The 21,860-nt window shown below is 42.6% G+C and overlaps 1 protein-coding gene across 3 annotated transcripts in view; it reads left to right on the plus strand.

Annotated features, from left to right (window-relative positions):
- LOC105495703 (G protein-coupled receptor kinase 3) overlaps positions 1 to 21,860 on the plus strand; it is a 164,137-nt gene that overhangs the window by 133,969 nt on the left and 8,308 nt on the right. For all 3 annotated transcript variants that reach the window (XM_011765430.2, XM_071080302.1, XM_011765431.3), the window contains 6 exons: positions 4,292 to 4,358; positions 4,917 to 5,017; positions 10,538 to 10,604; positions 11,699 to 11,794; positions 15,109 to 15,271; positions 19,229 to 19,365. In XM_011765430.2, coding sequence (XP_011763732.1) covers positions 4,292 to 4,358; positions 4,917 to 5,017; positions 10,538 to 10,604; positions 11,699 to 11,794; positions 15,109 to 15,271; positions 19,229 to 19,365 — 631 coding nt within the window. The remainder of the gene's footprint in view (positions 1 to 4,291; positions 4,359 to 4,916; positions 5,018 to 10,537; positions 10,605 to 11,698; positions 11,795 to 15,108; positions 15,272 to 19,228; positions 19,366 to 21,860) is intronic.

The following is a 21,860-nucleotide window of genomic DNA, read 5'->3' on the forward strand; positions in this document are numbered from 1 at the left end:
TTGGATATAGAAGGATAGGAGTTAAACATTCCAGATGATTGGGAGAATAACGATGTCATTACTAAAATCAGTGTCTGTGAATTTTCAGTGATTCACGTGAAACTGAAGTGTCTGGAGGGCCTTTCAGGAGCAAAGCCCTGTGGCGAGGCGGGCAGGAGGTGGGACTGTGTGCAGGAGCCTTCACTGCCTCAGCTGTGAACAAGGGGATAATGCCACCTGTTCTACTTCCTCACAAAGTTGCATGTGGGAGAACCTCAGAAATCTGCCTCTCAGCCTCCTGCGCATTTTTCCTATGCTGTGTACAAGGGAGCCCCTGGCAGCTGTCTTTTCTCAGGCACACGGAGCCTAAGAAATCAACTGAGTGGAGGAGGAGATTGACTAGGCAGGGTCTCCGAGGCACAGGCTTGGGCACAGTCCCCTCTGCATCCTGACACTCTCCTGGAGCGCCGTCCTCAACCCTGGGGGACACTGGGCAATGGCTGGAGGCATTCTTGGTCATCATAACTTCGGGGGGGGCTGTTACTGGCATCCCCTAAGTAGAGGCCAAGGATGCTGCTCAACATCCTATGAGGCACAGGACAGCCCCTGCAACACCCTGACAAAGAATTATTTAGCCCTAAATGTCAACAGTGCCAAGGGTGAGGACCACTGCCCCAGAGCAAGTGGCCCCCCTCCTCCCACAGCTGTGCAGTAAGGTTGAATCAGTGGCCACCAAGGAAGGGTCTTTCTATTTTCTCTTTATTTTATTTTATTTATTTATTTTTTTTTTGAGACAGAGTCTCGCTCTGTCGCCGGGGCTGGAGTGCAGTGGCGCGATCTCAGCTCACTGCAAGCTCCGCCTCCCGGGTTCACGCCATTCTCCTGCCTCAGCCTCCCAAGTAGCTGGGACTTACAGGCGCCCGCCACCACGCCTGGCTAATTTTTTGTATTTTTAGTAGAGACGGGGTTTCACCGTGTTAGCCAGGATGGTCTCAATCTCCTGACCTCGTAATCCGCCCGCCTCGGCCTCACAAAATGCTGGGATCACAGGCGTGAGCCACCGCGCCTGGCCGGTCTTTCTATTTTCTGTGATTTAATCCTCCTTGCTCTGACCAACATGTCCCCTTGCTTCGACCAATGTGCCCCCTTGCTTCTGCTGAAACACTTTTCTGCACACTTCATTTTGTCTTCATCCCCTACAAGAATACTGCAAGGCACTTGGAGAAGGAGTCTGGATGGGAGAAAGTTGTCAAGGCTTGAGAAGGCTTTTTGCGTCCCTGGACTCACAGTGATTGACTGAGCCACTCATATGCCCCATCTTTGGGTGCTGGTCACTACTGCTATTTCAGATGACTTTGTCAGATACTTAAGAGTGTCTGCGTATGAAGATGCGTCCATGTTGCAAATCTGTGTAGCTGCTGTCATGATCTTCACCTAGATTTAAGATGTCTGTTAAGGAAATCAATTGATGTGACAGTGGCCTCCATCTTAAGCTTGTCACTGTTGATTGTCTCCCTGTGGAGTTGTCAGACATGAGGAGAGAGCCTGGGCAGTGGCCTAGGGAGAACTGAGTGCTGCTGGCGCTATTGAGTTTGTTCCAGGCGGGGGAAAAAGGAAAGTTTATAAATATTTTGACAGCTACTGGCTTAGGTTTGAAATGTACATTTAATATAACAAGCCATCTTTTGAGTATTTTATAATTAACTTTTGATGTGAGAGTTTTTAATCGCATAAGTTTTTGAACCCATTGTTTCCCCATGAAAATGATGTAGAGGTAACTTTGTGGGGGGTGTGTTTCCTCCTCATTTATAATGTCCTGAACAATTTTCCAGTTCATTTAGGGGAAACGTGCAGCTGTTCCATTCTATCTGTAGTTCAGAAAGCTACACTTGACCACAGGACATGTGAATTCTTTTCCCACAGCATTCCCTGATGCAGCCAGCATGTTGCACGGGAAGAGCTTGGCCGTGCCTTGGAAGCTGTTGACAGGCCTGTTACTGTCTCCTATTTAAAGCGGCTGCATCAGGGAGCAGCTGCGATCGCACAGGATCTGTGTGCACCACGTGCCTCCCTCAGAATGGAGATTATTACTATCATAGGTTTTCTTTAACGTTTTTCAAAATAGAAACCAAGTCTTTGGCTTTGTTCACAAAGAATAATCAAGAATACATTGGAAACAGATGTGCATCAAGATTTCAACTTGAAAGACCAAGCTGTCTGAACATGGCAGCATAGAATTGAATAGCTGAAGAGCGTTTTCTGATAATTTCTCCTTGAGCCGGACATGGAATCGCTATATTTATAAATGGAATTTGTAGCAATGGGGCCCATGTGCTGGAAATGGTTTTGGCACCACTAACTTTAACTCCAAGTCCCCTCACAAGCCTCCCTGTGGTCTCATGAAAGACTTTTTAAATTTAGCACAGAGTGCTTATGTCAGAACACAGCAGGCCACAAGGACACGGGGACCAGATGCAGGAGTGGGGTCCTCTGGCTTTGCACACAGGAGCCAGGTCTGAGGGATTTGTCAAAACACCAGGGGATCTTCACTTAATCCCTTTTTATACGTTAAGGAACTTCGTGGGGTGGAAACAGCTAAGTGTCAAGCAGGGAGACTACGGTTTTCGTAAGATTTGATAAACTTTCATTCCTTTTCTCTGCAACTGTAAACACCTTAATATTTCCGTGGATTTTGTATAAAAGAATGATACAAGTATGTTTTTAAAAATTATAAATAACAGATATTGTTTGCTTTTATAGCTGCTTTTTAAATGTGGTAATTGTACATTTTTTCCTTGGAAATAAGGCAAAAAGAATATTTCCAATCAAAATCTGTTTTAAAAGTTAAATGCTTGCTGGGTGCTAATTTACCTTGTTTTGATCTTTTTTTTTTTCCCCCAGATTAATGCTTTTAAGAGATGGCAATTAGTTTGTATTTCACGGCATGATATGGAAGGAAATAAAGGACTAGAGTGCCCTCTCTTGTACAAAAATAAAATTAAAGTGTTTCAGACAATAAATGGTCTGAAATGTAATAATCTCAAAAGATAGTTTAATGTATAACCTAATTAATTCAGTAGGATGACCAGGTCAGTAGCAGTAAGTAGCAGTGCAAGATAAGTGGCATTTTCGTTCTTTTTTAGAATCTCACTGATTTATGTATTCACCATTCTAATCCATTTTATGGAGTTAATATTAAAATATTTTACATAATATCCTGCCTGCCTCAGATTATGTCATATATGCCTTATAAATGAATTTATAAGATTACTACTTACCAGGCACATCTTGCTATAAGAAAACTCAATCATATCTGTCCCTTTAATTTTCAGAATGAAAAATCAACCACGGTATTCTAGTTTGCATATTTAATAGTGTCTTTTAATGATAAGATTTCCTTTGAAAACCAGCGTCTCCAAAATTTTAAAAACATGAGAAAGAGTAAAAGTAATCTGTTTTACACAGTTCACCAAGTAGACATTCATTTCCTGAAGTCAGAGTTCTCTTTATTAATTCCACCAGTGATTACCGTATTAGGTGCCTACCGTGTACTGCCATTATCTTGGCTACTTGCATAGGTGTCACTTTACTTTTTCCCTTCACCGCTTCTGTGACGTATGTGGCTTGATCCCCACTTCACAGATGAAGAATTGATACTGAAGGTTTCTATCTGGCTGACAGTCAGTAGACAGTCAAGTCGCAGCTTGAACCCAGCTTTTGTGACTCTGGAGTCTGGGGTTCTGCACAGGGAAAGCAGGAAGTACGCAGAGCGGTGGAGAATCTGCTGGTGCATGGTTAGTTTCTGTTTTCATCCAAAGGATGTATTACTTAAAATGACTGGTTTCTAGGGGTGAATCGTTTCATCTCCTTCATGTTTTGGTTCAACTGCTATTCCTGGGGCTGTTTGAGGAAACAATCTCCATTTTCCTGAAAAATGTACATGAAAGTTATTGTTTAGCTCGAACTCTCATATGACAAATGTTATATAAATGACTTTTATTCTCACGATTACCTGTTGGCTAGTTGTATGTTCTTTTCTAATGATATTTCCATTGGGACAGTGTGTTTTAGGGCCACAAGTTCACTGAAGTGAGACTCAGGCAGTTCAAGTGAGATACAAGTCTTTCTATTTCAGGACCTAACGTTTGTTCGCCAATTCTTCCATGGAAATGATAAATGTTTATGACTTTTGCATTTCTCCAGTTTCGAATGAATAGTGATAGGACATCATACTTTACCCAAATATTAGTCAGTGATATGTGCTATATCACCTGATGCCATATTTTAATAGAACAATTCTTTATTTCTACAGTCACAGCCCTTTCAGACAACATAAAACCAAAGACAAGCATGAAATTGACCGAATGACACTCACCGTGGTAAGGGATTCAAAACTGTATTCTTGTCTGCATGGTAATTGTCATGCTTCGTTCCATCAATAATAAAAAATGCTATTACATAAAATAGTATAGGAAATATAAAATTATGTATAAACATAATAAAAATTTGCTTTCTTGAAGCAAATAAATGCAGATACAATTTCTAAAAGAATTTCTAGGAGAAAAATTAATGGAAATAGATGCCAAGGCAAAAATCAGGATTTACTAACAAACAGTATGAGGAAGCTAAAGAAAATTGAGAACCAGAAGTAAAGAAATCAAAGAAAAGGAGAAATTACTGAGATGCCAACGAATGAGAATGCCTTTCGTTGGCATCTCAGAATGAGAATGCCTTCTGGTTCTTCTGATCTGCCCCTAGTCACTTTGATTTTGCAACTGATTAGTTACCTTTTTATGTGTCTATAGAGTAACTATTAATTCATAATGAGGCTGCAATTTTTAATACTATTCTTAGCCCAGTAATAGCCTTTAAATCTGGTTGAGTGTTAGGATACTGTTTCCATGAACGGATTTTTGAAATCTTACTCTTTTCCCCAGAATGTGGAACTTCCAGACACCTTCTCTCCTGAACTGAAATCCCTTTTGGAGGGCTTGCTTCAGCGAGACGTTAGCAAGCGGCTGGGCTGTCACGGAGGCGGGTAGGCCATTGTTCCTGCCTTTCGGTATCTTTACCAGAAGAGCAAAAGAGTGATTTTAAATACTGCCTATCAAAAGTCATCCCTAGTCATTAAAATCTTCCATTTTGATGTGAAAGGGGGAAAAAAAATCACATGGGAAATATACATATATTGTCCTATGTGTTTTATAATTAAGAAGTTGAAGAAGTCACTCACTTTTTTACTTTATTTATTTTTGAGATGGAGTCTTGCCCTGTCACCCAGGCTGGAGTGCAGTGGCGCGATCTCGGCTCACTGCAGCCTCTACCTCCTGGGGTTCAAGCAACTCTCCTGCCTCAGCCTCCTGAGTAGCTAGGACCACTGGTGTATGCTACCATGCCTGGCTAATTTTTGTATTTTTAGTAGAGACAGGGTTTTGCCATGTTGGCCAGGCTGGTCTCAAACTCCTGACCTCAGGTGATCCACCTGCCTTGGCCTCTAAAAGTGCTGAGATTATAGGCGTGAGCCACTGGGGCCAGCCCAGTTTTTAACTTTTACAGATTGACCTTGTAGATGACAGAAATGAATTCTGATATTTTGTAGTCCATTTGTTTTTTAGTGATGATTGTATTTGTGATTGTGGCAGTTTAACATTCTGATCAGATTCTCACATATTTCTCTCATGCAGAAATGAGTAACTGTGATCTAACACATGCTCACTATTCTCCTGCCCCAAAACATTCTGAACAGTAATATCTGGAAATCTTATAGAGAGGGACTTAAGACAGACCCTTCTCCTGTATCTCTTTACCCCCAGGCTTGCTTGGCATAAGAAATAACTTTTAACTGTATATTACCTATATGTATATCATACCTATGTGTATGTATTTTTAGTGTGCATATTATACATATAAGCATTTTACATAGATAGCTAAATAATGTACTTTTATATGAGTATGTCCTTATTTATCAATTTGCAAAATTACCTATTCCTGCTATAATAGATGAAGATTTAGCTCACCCATTACCGTCTCTGTAGCCTTCGCTTCCTCCACCTCTCAAAAGTTGAAACGCTGTTTTGGGCTCCTCTTTTGCTTGCCTCTGTAGCTTTAAATTCTGTGCTTGACTCGGTCGTGCCTTTTTCCAACTATAAACAGTATCTAAGTTGAGGATTTTGACATTCCTGTCTTTCATTGACTTCTTCTGTCTCATGTTCTTTCATGTTAATTTTTATTTTTACGTTATCAAGATGATACTGCTTTCTATTCTGTGATCATATTCAATCTTTGTGCTTTGCATATAGTTTGATTTCAAAGGTTGCAAATGAAGAAGGGGTATTTATACTCTTATGGAATCAAAAATGTTGTTCCTTACATGGTTTCTACTTAGCCTGGTAATAAACCTTAAGTTAGTTTTTTATATATATATATAAAAAATATATGATATATATAAAAAATATGATATCGCTCTCTCTCTCTCTCTCTCTCTCAGAACAGAATATGATAGTTGTGGACTTTGTTTTCCCTGATGTTTCTTTCGGGAGGGACTCAGCCTGCGGCTGCAGTGACACAGAGGTGCTCTCTTTCTGCTGATTCGCATCATCTCACCCAACACTTCCCTTTCCAGTCTCCTGGTCTGAATCTGCCATTCACTCGATTCCCTGCCTCCTGCTCTATTTCGGCTAGATATGGAATTCTAAGTAAATAACAGTTTTCCCCCAGAACTTTGAAGCTCTTGCTTTATTGTGTACAAGCGAACAGTCGTGCAGGTCATGGAGCTAGGTTACCACTCACGATGGCAGGCACATAGCATCCCTCATGCTTGGAGACTCGTGCTCTTCAGCTTGGAGACCACCCTTACTTTACTTATTTGACATTTATCCTCCTCCATTTCCCGTAGAACTCTTATTAGCCAGATGCTGGGATTCCTTTCTAGATTTGGGCCTCTGTGCTCCTGATCTTGTATATTATCTGTATCTTTGCTTTAATTCTTTGTTTTACTTGCCGATAGCATACATTTTCAACCCTTTTATTCATTTATTTCTAAAAATCTTTAGCAGGTTTAATTTCTTAAAAGTAGAACCTTTCAGGGGTTTTACCCCATGTTAGAGTAAACACCTTGCTGCAGGTTTCTGGAGTTGGGTGTGGGGGAAGGAAGTATAGCGGGTATGGGTGTGCATGTGTGTGCGTGTGCAGCTCAATGTCCAGAGCTCCAGTCCTGTGTCTCATCCCCCAGCCACACACTGTGGTGAACTGGAGCTCAGCATGCTGGCTCCGTCTCCAGGGCAGTAGCTCTGCCCTGCTTTGCTGTCAGTCACTGCCCCTGTGTCAGCATCCCCTCTTGTCTGCTGATGGCCCTCTCTCTCTCTCTCGTGGTGGATTTATTTTTTTAATATTTATTTTTACTTTTTATTTTTTTGAGATTGAGTCTCGCTCTGTTACCCAGGTTGGAGTGCAGTGGCACAGTCTTGGCTCACTGCAACGCCTGCCTCGCAGGATCAGGTGATTCTCCTGCCTCAGCTTCCCAAGTAGCTGGGAATACAGGTGTGCACCACCACACCCAGCTAACTTTTGTATTTGTAGTAGAGACGGGGTTTCACCATGTTGGCGAGGCTGGTCTTGAACTCCTGACCTCAAGTGATCTGCCCGCCTTGGCCTCCCAAAGTGCTGGGATTACAGGCATGAGTCACTGCATCCGGCCTATTTTTGTTTTTTAAAAGAGATAGTATCTCACTCTGTCCCCCAGGCTGGAGTTCTATGGCATGATCATAGCTCACTCCAGCCCCAAACTCCTGGGCTCAAGTAATCCTTTGGCCTCAGCCTCCCGAGTAGCTGGGACCACAGGCCCACATTACCATGCCTGGCTAACATTCTTTTTTTTTTAATAGAGAAGGGGTCTTGCTGTGTTGCCCAGATGGGTCATGAACTGCTGGCCTCAAGTGATCTTCCCCTCTTATCCCCCAAAGAGCTAGGATTACAGGCCTGGCTCCTGTGGTGGGTTTATATCTCCATGTTGCTTTCCTGCCATTTCAGTGGTTATTGAGACTGTGTAAAGTTGCATACTTGCACGCAATCCCTGGCTTGAACCAGAAACCTTCTTTCTGGGGCATTTCTAATTGCTTGGATATATGGAAGTAAATTTCTTATTTAGCGTACCACATTTAATGTGTGGACAATGATGGGTACAAAATGGAACCCACTAAGAAAATCACTGAAGTGTTTCCAGTAAAAATGCACAAGGATAACATCTGACTTGGATCCCATTCCTTCATTCAATGTCTGTTTACTGGGCACACACTGATACTACCCCGTGAAGTGGCTGAGGCAGTGCACATGGTAGGCATGGCCCCTGCCTTCCTGAAGCTCATGCGGTGGGAAAGCCATGGTGTAGAAATGTCGAGTAAGACAGGTCCAGATAGTTCGAAGCAAGACTTTGGAGAGTTTTGAGCAGAGAAGTGGTGAGTTCATTGAAGATGATTTGGGCGCTGTATGAAGTGGGATGGGGCTGCAGGTGGGCAGGACTAGAGGTCAGAGGAGGAGGCATTAGAGCAGTTTAGACAAGAGGTGCCAGGGCTCTGATGCCTCAGTGTTTCTGACGGGACGTCTATTCTTTCTTGCCTGCTCACAAATGCCAGTAGCACCCTAAGCAGGAATCACCACCCCTGGCTAGGCATGGTAGCTCACGCCTGTAATACCAGTACTTTGGGAGGCCAAGGTGGGCGGATCACAAGGTCAGGAGTTTGAGACCAGCCTGACCAACATGCTGAAACCCTGTCTCTACTAAAAATACAATAATAATAATAGTAATAATAATAATAATAATTAACTGGACATGGTGGTACATGCCTGTAATCCCAGCTACTCAGGAGGCTGAGGCAGGAGAATCGCTTGAGCCCGGGAGGTGGAGGTTGCAGTGAGCTGAGATCACACCACTGCACTCCAGCCTGGGTGACAGAGAGAGACTCCATCTCAAAAATAATAATAATAATAATAAATACATACATAAATAAAAATAAATTTAAAAAAAAAAAAGGAAGAAAAGAACGACCACCCCTAAGCAAGAGTGTCGTGAGGATGGGAGGTGGTAGGAAGTAGTCACGTCTGGGTCTGGCCGAGGGGTGACTGTGAAGCCTGAGGGAAGACAAGCATCCAGGACCATCCTGCCTGGGCCTGTGCAGGAGCAGTGCAGAGAGGGCTGCTTTAGACCTGCCTGCGTCCTCTGAGTGGGCTGGGGAGTAGAAGTGTCCTGGAACACAGGGCACAGGTTGGTGCTTGGGATACAGATTGAGGAGTCCTATAAGGACACTCAAGCTCTGGGCTGGGCGAGATGCCCCAGGGACTGACTACAGAAGGGCCCCAAGAAGCAGCCTTGAGTTCTGTGACAGGACGTGGAGAGACAGTCAGCGGCATGTGCTGGGAGTGCTGCTCCCCGACGCAGGCTTTTCCTTGGAGTGTGCAACTTTTTTTTTTTTTTCCTGGCGACAGGTTCTCACTCTGTCACCCAGGCTGGAGTGCAGGGGCACAATCTCGGCTCACTGCAAGCTCCGCTTCCCAGGTTCAAGCAATTCTCCTGCCTCAACCTCCAAAGTAGCTGAGACTACAAGTGCCCACCACCACGCCCAGCTAATTTTTTGTATTTTAATCAAGACAGGGTTTCATTGTGTTGCCCAGACTGGTCTCGAACTCCTGAGCTCAGGCGATCCACCCACCTTGGCCTCCCGAAGTGCTAAGATTACAGGCATGAGCCACCATGCCCGGCCAACTTTTGCTCTGGGTACTCCGAGTTTTAATCATGACCTTCAAGAAAACTTGTTTCTTCAATTTATTTTTTATTTCTATTCTTATTTTTATTTTTGAGACGGAGTCTCGCTCTGTTGCCCAGGCTGGAGTGCGGTGGCGTGAACCCGGCTCACTGCAAGCTCCACCTCCTGGGTTCACACCATTCTCCTGCCTCAGCCTCCCAAGTAGCTGGGACTACAGGCGCCCGCCACCATGCCTGGCTAGGTTTTTTTTTTGTATTTTTAGTAGAGACGGGGTTTCACCGTGTTAGTCAGGATGGGTTTCTTCAATTTATAAAGGATTTTGGTATACATTATATTATTAGATCTCTTGTTTGCTTCTGAGTAAATGTGGTGCTTCACATTCCTGTCATTTTCCTATTATATTATCTATTGTGATGTGTAAATATTTGCTATAAATTTCTTTAATGTATAGATATCCAATTTAATTCTCATTTTCAGTTATGTTCTCATGACTATAGAATTATTGTACGTGTGTGTACGTGTGTGTATATATATCTGTGAAAATTTCTAGGTTATTTTAAACTGTAATAACTATCCCAAATAAATGATCATATGGGATAATTTTCCCAGGCGCTGCATGCAGTATTCTAAACATCATAGCATTCCTCCTGTTGTTTTGCAGGAAGCGTATTTATTTGCTTTCTTAAAGGAAAAACTGGAAATACTTGTTCCACAGCGTTGTTAACAGGAGACAGTTTTGCACAGTATTTCTTATGTTTCCAAATGCATACTTAGCACTGTTATGACTCTTTCTCCTCCAGCTCACAGGAAGTAAAAGAGCACAGCTTTTTCAAAGGTGTTGACTGGCAGCATGTCTACTTACAAAAGGTACTCCCTCCGTCTGGGACTCAACTTTGGGTACTGCCGCCCTGACACGCTCATCTCTGTCTCAGTTTCTGTCTCTGTCTCTCTATGCACTGATGGCTTCCTGGCTCTGTCTCCCCAGCATCCCCGCCACCCACCTCCCCCAGCATCCTGTGTCCGCAGTGCCCTAGTACCCAAGAGTTACCATGCAGCCAATTCCCTTTGGGGCACTCTCTCACTCTTTGTTTCCCTAATATAAACATTTTGAAAATATCTCCTGTATCAACTTATACAGGGTAAAATGGAGCTATTATCTAGTTAATTCAAATGCACATATAATTGAGCCGTTTTTAGTTTTTGCTCTTCTTCTTGAATTCTTATCTCAACATGACTGTATTTTTACATAGATCTCTATAAAATGTACATGAAACTTCTGCCATAAATGTATGTATATTTTCTAGCCCAATACTACATAAGAATGAGCATGATTTTATATCAGGATAATTTCCTTTCCTTATTTTAAGCTTCATGATATTTGCGTTGATACAGGAAACACCCCGAATTCAATTTTTAGAAAAATGTTGATTATCAGCTTTAGATTCGCTTTGCATGAACTCAAGCTGCCGAGAAATGATGATTTTCTCTAGTAAAGAAAGACTAATCTGTTAGGCCTGCCGAATTAGAGTTCGATCTCTGGGTCAGTTAACATGTACCTCAGGGTGTTGGCAGGTGTGCCCTGCTCCCTCTAGGCCCCGTTGTCTCTTGTGGTTCTAGTAACCTGAAGGTGGTGTTGCGTCCTCTCAGAGAATATGCTTTCTTAAGCTGAGGTGGATGGATATGCAGTCCTGAGATTTTGTTATATTTGAAAATTATTTAAGGCTTTGGACATGAATCCTGTTTTTCTTTAATTTGTCTAAAATCTAGGGCCTTCCTTTGGGGCTATTCAGTGCAGAGGCTTTTCTACACAATATGAAATGTGATTTGTTACAAGCTTGAATGACATGCTGCGCAGTGTAGCATGCGGATATCTGGCACTGTGCTGTCTTTGTGGAATGTTAGGTTGGGACGGGACCATACGATCATCTGATAACTGTACCATGCTTATTTGAATCTTCCAGTACCCACCACCCTTGATTCCTCCCCGGGGAGAAGTCAATGCTGCTGATGCCTTTGATATTGGCTCATTTGATGAAGAGGATACCAAAGGGATTAAGGTACACATGCGATCACTTATTTCTTTATTTTTATTTTTGGATGGGGGGATTTCTGTTGGAAATCAAACTTAGTGGTTGTTTTAATATTGGGCTGTTTGTAGTATCTAGCCTACAAATGAATATCAACATATTTGAAGAATGTGTAAGTTAAGGACCTAAATTAAAAAGCTTTCTTCAGACTAATAGTTTTATTTCTGAGGAACTGCAAGATAAAATGTTTATTGATTTGGAATATTTGTGATTGAAATAAAACTTGAATTGTACCTGAAACAGGAAAAACAGCTGTGTGATAATCAAACATACTTCCCTAGTGCAAAAGAGCCAACTGTCTCAGTTCTTCTAAGTTTTTAGATCTCCCCACGTTAGGATGAAAGAGCAAACAGCATGAATCATTTTGCATTTGTCAGTCAAAGGTGAAATAATCGCTGTTTTTTTTAAATACAATCCTCTGCCTTTTTTGAACTTTCTTTCATATTGTCATTCCCCCAAGTAGACAAGACATAATTAGAGATGGTGAGTCATGAGAGAAGATCATCCTGTTTAAGATGCTGGGTCAAAGCATATCACTACATCAAGCTCTCACCTACCCCCATGCTGGCAGCTTGCCCCAGGCTCTCCCCACTGCCCCCGGGCCTCCCCTGTTCTTCTTAGCTGCCCCCATTTACACCCTTCTGACACTAACCGTCCTTGCCTTCCCCACCAAGTAGCTTCCTTCTCCAGAAGGCTGCAGCACTATTAAAACACACGCCTGTGAGGTGTAAATAAAAGAGTGACAAGTAAAATACAAGGGCCTAGCAGGAGCTGTAACCGGAGACACATAGGACTTGGACCAACTAGGCTGTGGGACAGAAAAGGCAGTAAATGGCTGGAGGAAGATGGGAGGATTGCGGGGAAGGAGAGCAGCTATCGGGAGCAGCGTGTACAGGCTAAGTGCACCTGGAGAACCCAGTGGCAGCTGGTCAGAGCTAGGGGCCCCAGGAGACGAGGGGCTGGGCCATGATGATGATTAGGGTGTTCACGGGACCAGCTTCTCAGGTGTTGGAGGTTAGGTGAAGACAAAGTGCAGAGGACCCAGGTCACAGGGCTGTGAGGATTGCTGACCAACTGAGAGACACCCTTCTGTGGTCTGGAGCAGTGGCTGGGGTCAGCATTGAGACCGATGCCTAGACCTGTACACCAGGCATCGTCTGTAGCCGGAACCATTGATACCTGTCATGTATATGAATATACAGCAGTGTTTTGGAGAACAATCCACTTTCAAAGGAATTTTTAAAATTTACTGCTGTCACAATAGAATTTTTTCACCTGCCATATACCACTATCTATCCATCAGAGTACTAAAAATAAAATACTATTACGTGGGCGCCCACGAACATGTTTTGATGTTAAAAAGAGATTATCATACTTAAAAATGTTGTAAACCAAGATCCAGGCTTTGGAGTCAGACAGACTGGGCTGGGGTCTGCCTCTTAGCTGAGTGAATGTGGGCCATTCTGTGACCTCTCGAGTCTTGGCTTTCTCACCTGTAAAGTGGGGGGTTTCATTGCCAAGCGTTCTCTGAGGATAAATGAGGTGGCCTGCTGAAGGCTACAGGCATATAGTCAATGCTTGACAAACCAGTAGCTTCTACTATTATGCTTTGGTTCTTCCTGAGCAAGAGCTGAGAAGGAGCACACTTAGAACAAGAAGTCCTGTCTGGTCGGGAGTCAGCTGTAAGCAAGAAGCCCAGGTCCTGCCCCCATGAGAGCTGAGCCCAGCAGGGAGGGCAGGGGACTGCATTTTAAGAAACTATTTTTTAAAAACAGCCCAAATAATACATTTTCTTTAAAAGGGTGGGGGAAACTCACCTCATGTAAACATAAGTTTTTTTTTTTTTTTTTTTAATTCCTTTTCAGCAAGGTGGGCTCAGTCATAAAGATGAAGTCTTGCTGAGATGATAGGCGGTAGAACAGTGTCTGTTAAACAGAGTTGGCCATTTCAGAATAACTACCTGGGCAAGGAGCGTGCTTTGATTCTTTGCCAGACCGTTCAGAACCTGTCCCTGTGCGCCTGATCTCAGCTGCTCATCGGACCTTGAGGTTTTCAACACCCCATCACTCACACACACTCACACATGCACCTCCAGTCCCATTCAGAGCAACCGAGGGGCTCAGCTATGGGCTTAGATGGAATGCCTGAAGAAAACAGAAAGAGGAAAAGCTCTACAGGTCAAAGCGACCTCAGAATCAACAGATTATTATAACAGATCAACGAGACTGGATGGAGTAGGCCCCATATTGGGATGTGGGATGCAACAGATTATTATAACAGATCAACGAGACTGGATGGAGTAGGCCCCATATTGGGATGTGGGATGCAGCTTCTTCTGGTGTTCTGTTGATCTGCTAAGGGAATGTGTGCAAGTGCCTTAGCCTCCTTGGTCTTTCTTGTCCTTGTCAGTATTTTGCCTGTTAAGATACCTACCCCTGCATATCTTTCAAGGAGTAAGCAAACTAAGTTTCTAAGGAGGTCTGTGCTTCTAAGACAAGCATGTTTTTATCAGTAGACTTGCTAGTATTTCTGCCATAAAAATGTAGCTCACATGCAGAAAACCATTTTCTTTGTTCATATTCAAAGTGCAGCCTTACCTAGAGGGCAGAAAGAAGAATTTTGAGTACTCGCTTGGAAGAAAAATGCTACCATGAAGTGTAATTTTTGTTACAGCAGCTCTTAAAGTCTCCATTGCCTAAACTCTCCGTGTATCTGGAGAGTTCTTACACATGTGATTATGATGTCAAACTGCGAATAGTTGGAAGGTTCATGGAATTAATAGGAAGCTCAGCCTCATTTACCTTTTGTTTTTCTAACTTTTCAGATTAATTGAGGGTAGGTTCAAAAGCCCTCTTGGCTTCTCTCTTGTAATAGTTTCTGAAACTACAGAAACAGTTTTCCTACCTATATAAACAAAATATCCTTACCATAATTGAAATTTTACTTGGTTGTCAGAATCTCCTAGTACTTCAGGTAAAACCCCGTATATGTGAGTTTTCATTGGCAAACATGTCATGAAGATAGTATAGAAGATTGGGCTGGACGTAGCTGATCCAGGACTGAAAGTGAAGTGCTCCGCAGTTCTGTTTGTGGATGCTGATTGCTTGAGTTGTCATTAGCACATATTTATGACAACTAATAACCTGCCTCGAAATGATTACTGCTGCCATCTAGTTATCTTCCTATATAGAGTTATGATCGAGTCACCATGCATGTGGCGCCGTGGACTCTTACCTTTGTAAGTATGTTAAATCATAAACATCTTGATTTCTTAAAATAATCAGCTGCTTGATTGCGACCAAGAACTCTACAAGAACTTCCCGTTGGTCATCTCTGAACGGTGGCAGCAAGAAGTAACGGAAACAGTTTATGAAGCAGTAAATGCAGACACGGATAAAATTGAGGCCAGGAAGAGAGCTAAAAATAAGCAACTTGGCCACGAAGAAGGTAAAATAGCTCACGTGTCTCAATACATTTCTAATGCAGTAAATTTTCAGAATTTCTTGTAAAGCTGAAAAAGTATTTGGGTCTTATGGTATTTTCCAGTCGAGAAGAAATCAATGCCATAAATCGTTTCAGTTTGCTCTGGCTTGGAAGAGCTCAGTCTAATATTTCAAAGTCTTCAGTCAGCACACAAATAAGTCTATGGAGACAGGTGGCTGGGTTTCTTTAGTATGCCCTTTTATCTTGGAGTGCTTGGGGACTAGTTTGGAGGTTTTTTCCTTGCAGATTGAGTATGACAGTGTCAGGAGTGGGGCTGGTGTCATTGGTGTGTGCCCTGTGCAGTCATCTGGGCACCTGACTCAGTTTAGTCCTCTGTTGTCATCACCTTGAGACTCTTAGTCATTTTTAAACAAGGGGCCTGCATTTTCATTTTGCACTGGGACCCGAGAAGTATGTAGCCGGTCCTGGCAAGGAACTTAGCATGACACGTCACTTGTCAAGAGAGGTAAATGGGCTGGGCGCGGTGGCTCAAGCCTGTAATCCCAGCACTTTGGGATCACAAGGTCAGGAGATCGAGACCATCCTGGCTAACACGGTGAAACCCCGTCTCTACTAAAAAATACAGAAAACTAGCCGGGCGAGGTGGCGGGCGCCTGTAGTCCCAGCTACTCCAGATGCTGAGGCAGGAGAATGGCATAAACCCGGGAGGCGGAGCTTGCAGTGAGCTGAGATCTGGCCACTGCACTCCAGTCTGGGCAACAGAGCAAGACTCTGTCTCAAAAAAAAAAAAAAAAAAAAAAAGGTAAATGTCTCCCATTCAGGTACTAACCAGACCCAACCCTGCTTAGCTTCTAAGATCAGACAAGATCGGGCATGTTAAGGGTGGTATGGCCGTAGACAAAAGAGTTAAATGTATGAAGACATTTATATTACAAACAGCATTTTACAAATTGCCAAATCAGGCCAGGCGCAGTGGCTCACGTCTGTAATCCCAGTGCTTCAGGAGGCTGAGGCAGGAGGATACTTGAGTTCAGAAATCCAAGACCAGCCTGGGCAACATGGTGAAACCCCATCTCTACAAAAAATAAGAATTAGCCAGGTGTAGTGGTGTATGCCTGTGGTCCCAGGGACTGGGGGGCCGAGACAGGAGGATCACTTGAGCCCAGGAGGGTGTCTGCAGTGAGCTGAGATTGTGCTGCTGCACCCTAACCTGAGTGACACAGCGAGAAGCTGTCTCCAAAAAAAAAAAATTGCCAAACTGTATTTTTATGTAAATAATTCAGTGCCCTACTTAACATAACATCAAGTAAGAAACATAAGTTTTAAATAAATCAAATTTTCTCGATTCAATGAATATGATTACTCTTGATTTTTCTAAGATTTCTTGAATTTTGGATAATTTATTGTAGTTGATGATTATGTTAAGATGTAATTTCATTTTCCCTCTGGGCAAAGACCCTTGCAAGGTTAACCATATGTAACAAGAATGACCAGAAACTCTTTCACTCTATTAATAGGTTACTTTGGTGGCAGCATCTTAGTATAGGATTCCTTGGTCTTATCTGACAATTTCCCTGTATCATTTAAAGTGTCTTCGATTCTGGATGACTTACTCTGTATATAAACGTTGCCAGAATATACCAAGGGAATCGTGCATTCTTTGAGCTATGCTTACCTCAATTCTGCAGGGACACACAGCCTTTATTTGTAAGCTCTTCTTTTTTTTTTTCTTTGAGATGGAGTCTCGCACTGTCGCCCAGGTTGAAGTGCAGTGGCACCATCTTGGCTCACTGCAACCTCCGCCTCCCAGGTTCAAGTAATTCTCCTGCCTCAGCCTCCCAAGTAGCTAGGATTACAGGTGTCCACCACCATGCCTGGCTAATTTTTTGTATTTTTAGTAGAGATGGGATTTCACTATATTGGCCAGGCTGATCTTGAACTCCTGACCTTGTGATCCTCCCGCCTCGGCCTCCCAAAGTGCTGGGATTACAGGCGTGAGCCACCGTGCCCAGCCTTAAGCTCTTCTTTGGAGAACAAGTCCATTGTGATCACACTGGGCTGTTTGCCACAGCAGATTTTACACAGGAAATTGAATCAATGTGGACTTGCTCAAGGGAGGTGTCATGATGTCACTAGAATCCTGATTAATTGGATCCAGAAATATATATAGATCTTCATAAGCATGTTCAAGTGTATCCTTCTAGTTAGAGCTGTAATTAGACAGAAAGTTTAGCAAATCGAGGAATTTATCTTCCTATGTTAGTAAGTAATTCGTGCATAAGTAGGTCTCAGCTGACAATCTCAGAGGTCACCTTTATAGAAAAATATAGTCTAGGCTTAGATTCCTGAAAAAAAAAAAAAAAACTTATAATACAGTTGGTCCTCCACGTCTCAGGTTCTGCATCTGTGGATTCGACCAGTCATGATCAAAAATATCTGGAGAAAAACAACAAGAATAACAATACAACAATAACAAAGAATGCAAATAAAAGCTATACAGCAGGGGTTCCCAACCCCGGAGGAGGGGGAGGCCGGTTAGGAACTGGGCCGCACAGCAGGAGGCACCACCTGAGCTCCGCCACCTGTCAGATCAGCAGTGGCCTGAGATTCTCAGAGGTGTGCAAACCCTACTGTGAACTGCACACGTGAGGGATCTAGGTTACGTGCTCCTTATGAGAATCAAATGCTTGATCTGAGGTAGAACAGTTTCAACCCAAAACCATTCCTCCACCCCCGTCTGTGGAAAAATTGTCTTCCTCGAAACCGGTCCCTGGTGCCAAAAAGGTTCTGGACCAATGCTACATAGTGTAACAACTATTTATGTAGCATTTACACTGTATTAGGTTTATAGGTAAACTAGAGGTGATTTAAAGTTTGTGGGAGGATATGTGTAGGTTCTATACAAACACCATGCCATTTTAGATTGATGACTTGAACATCTACTGATTTCGGTATCTGCTAGGGTCCTGGAACCTATCCCTTGTGGATGCCAAGGGATGACTGTGCTCGTATTTTAAATAGATTTTGGAAATGCGAGCACTTCTCAGTGAAAACGACAACTCCATCCTTCCCCATCACCACTGACCCTCCCGGGCCCTCCCTCTCCTTTGTTCTTTTCCTGCTTGTCTCCAGATGACACGCCATGGGTTTTACTTGTTTACTGATGGTCTGAAACTCTCACTAGATTGTAAAGTCTCTGAAGCAGGGGTTTTTGTCTCTTTTGTTCTCTGCTGAACCTAGAATATCTGGAACACGCCCAGCACCTGGGCATTCATGTGATACTTGTTGAAGAAATGAGTGTGTGAGTGAATGATTTTAGCACAATCACCAAAGCCTTTAATATAGACTTTAAAATTAACCTTTTTTTTTAAAGACACAGTATTTCACGATAAAAATGTAATCAGGACTCAACAATGTGTGTGAATTATCTGTATACATAACCACATATTTGAGGAATAAACCTAACATTAAGCTGAGGAATGAACCATTTTTCATCCTTATGTTACCTTAAATTACTTGGACAAGAAAATTCCCACTATTATTATTTTTAAGATAAAAGAGATATTAAAGGGGGAATCCCAACGCCACATAAAGGAGAAGGTACGCTGGGGATAACTTGACTTTAAATACTCTTTATTCTCCAGTTCTCCTTATACATAATGAAAAGAGTTTGGAAACTTAACTTTTGCCCTCCCAGAGCGATAAATGAACATCATGAGTTTATCAGAATATTGAGAAACAGCCATTTACTATGTGAGCAGAGAGAGCTGCAGAGCCCTCTGATCTTTAGATCCCCAGTGCACATGCATTTAAAACAAAAATCATGACTTCTGTAATGTGTTCTGTTTATAGAAACCTGCTTTTTCCAAAAAGTATGTCTGTTCTTTTTTCAGAGAATAATGCTGCTAAGACATTTTGTTTCAGAGCCTGTTTAACTCCTAGTGATTTTGTATTCCTCAGATTACGCTCTGGGGAAGGACTGTATTATGCACGGGTACATGCTGAAACTGGGAAACCCATTTCTGACTCAGTGGCAGCGTCGCTATTTTTACCTCTTTCCAAATAGACTTGAATGGAGAGGAGAGGGAGAGTCCCGGGTAAGTCTAAGGCAGTCTCACCGAGCATGTTTCCCAGTACGTACAATGGCATATGGTTATTTCATGTTGCTGACATGTTTTATACAATATCCTCTGAAACCCTGTGTGTCTGTTTTACTGGTATCCATGAGATTGTAATGTGCAAACTTTAACTTGTTTTTACACTTCCACGTCAAGGAAGAACTTGGTAATACCTGAAAATAGAACATGCTATTTAGTGCGGTCAGAAGCACCTCATCATCAGATGGATTTGAAGAAGGCTGGAGAGCAGTTAGGCAGATCTAAAAAAAAAAAAGACAAGCCGGACTTTGAAGTCGGACAGAGGTGTTCAGCTCCACTGCTGAGTGTCTCTGGGACTTTGAACACATCACACTGACTCTCTCAGCCTCCGTTCTCTCATCTGACACGAGGGAAATAGAAATCATAACAACTGCAGTCAGCCCTCCATATCCACAGGTCCCCATCCTGGGATTCAAACAACCAAGGAGAGAAAATATTCGGGAAAAAAATACTAACAACACAACAATAAAAAGTAATACAGGAAAAAAAAAAAAAACACAATCTAACAACTATTTACATAGCATTTATGTTAGAGGTGATTTAAAGTATACAGGAGGATGTGTGATGGTTGTATGCAAATACAATACCATTTTATATCGGCAACTTGATCATCCGTGGATTTTGGTATTCTCGGGGGTTCCTGGAACCTGTCCTCTGGTCCTCTGTGGATACCAAGGGATGACTGTACTGTAATTTTTGCATGTTTATGTGAGGTCAAGTGCTGTTAAAAAAAAAAAAAAAACAGGAACAATAACAACAACAACAACTCCATGTGTTTAGGAACATTTGAGGGTCCAACTCTCATTTTATAAAGAGGAAAGCGGGCTTAGAGGGGGAAAGTCTGCCACCCAAAAACACAACTGGACAATTAGGAGGTAGAGGGGTGACTCAGACCAGGTTGTCCTGTGTCCTCAGTCTCTCCATTGTATGGCCTCTCCTAGTTGGGTCAAATATAATGTCCCAGGCTATGACACTTGACACAGAGGTGAGGTCACCAAAAGGTACTTCCTTGTGTCTCCACCTTGTTGAGAATTTGTAGGTGGATCATACAACAGATCCTTTCAAGAGCTAATGTTTGTGAACAAGATAAAAAGAAGTTTCCGATTCACACTGTACCTTTCAGCAAATCAGGCAGCATTTATTAAGTGCCTACTGTATGAGGAGCCCAGGGCTTGTCACCAAGGAAGGAGCCAACCCTGGTGGAAGGCATCGCTTCTTTTCTTGGTGGGGGGTGGTGCCTGGTGAGTCATCAGAAGCAGGACAATGGTCCCAAACACTGAAAACATTGTTGATGTGTTGGATGTGTTGGAATACCACCCGTCTGTTCTGCAGGGATCAGAAGTGTGGAAAACAGGGCACCTAAATCTCATGTATTTGACTTTGGACTGTATTTTTAGTTTACTGTTGGCAAAGTTTTCATTCAATTATGAATGATTACAATTGCATATCACCCCATTTCTTTGAAAAGAATCAAGGTCTTCCCACCATCACTCCTGCCATCAAAGTGATTTTTGAAAAATTAGAATCTAGGATCTAAGTTCCAATTAATAAGATTCTTTTGGGGACCCTGAATTGTATCTCAGGGCTGGGAAGCATCAAAGTAGCTCCCCAAAGCTCAGCGTATTTCCAGGTAATGAGTGGACCCGGGCAGATTATACATTTATTATGCTACCCACTGGCATGTTAAAAGGAAATCACCCCACTTTTCAGGATGTTTGAGAATTAAAAAAAAAAAAAAACAACGTACCTTTGTTTAACATTCGATGCAATAAATGAGCTTGGTTTTAAAAGATTCGACATTTAGCGTTCTATTTGAGAAGCTGCATCATATGCATGAGCAGATTCGTAAGTCTAAGTAAGGAAAAAGCAAACCTGAGTGTTTATCAGGGTGTCATTTCTCATTCAGGATTCCTGAAGTATTTATTAAAAATAAAAACAAAAAACCATAAAATGGTAAGGAACTCATGACACTATAGCATTCACCTTAAGCAATAATGCTATAGACTTTTTTTTTCTTTTTTTTTTGAGACGGAGTCTCGCGTTGTCACTCAGGCTGGAGTGCAGTGGCGTGATCTCGGCTCACTGCAACCTCCACCTCCTGGGTTCAAGCGATTCTCCTGCCTCAGCCTCCCGAGCAGCTGGGATTACAGGTACTCACCAACACGCCTGGGTAATTTTTGTATTTTTAGCAGAGATGGGGTTTCACCATCTTGGCCAGGCTGGTCTTGAACTCCTGACCTCGTGATCCACCCACCTCGGCCTCCCAAAGTGCTGGGATTACAGGCATGAGCCACCGCGCATGGCCTATAGACCTTTTAATCTTTTAATGAAACCACCTCTATTTATGACATCATTGGGATACTATCAAAATATTGTTAGCTTTACAAGCTGACATCACTAAACATTTACTGAGTTGCTGCCTTAAAACTGAACCA

Source organism: Macaca nemestrina, chromosome 15 (assembly GCF_043159975.1).
Source record: "Macaca nemestrina isolate mMacNem1 chromosome 15, mMacNem.hap1, whole genome shotgun sequence".
NCBI classification, from domain to species: Eukaryota; Metazoa; Chordata; class Mammalia; order Primates; family Cercopithecidae; genus Macaca; species Macaca nemestrina.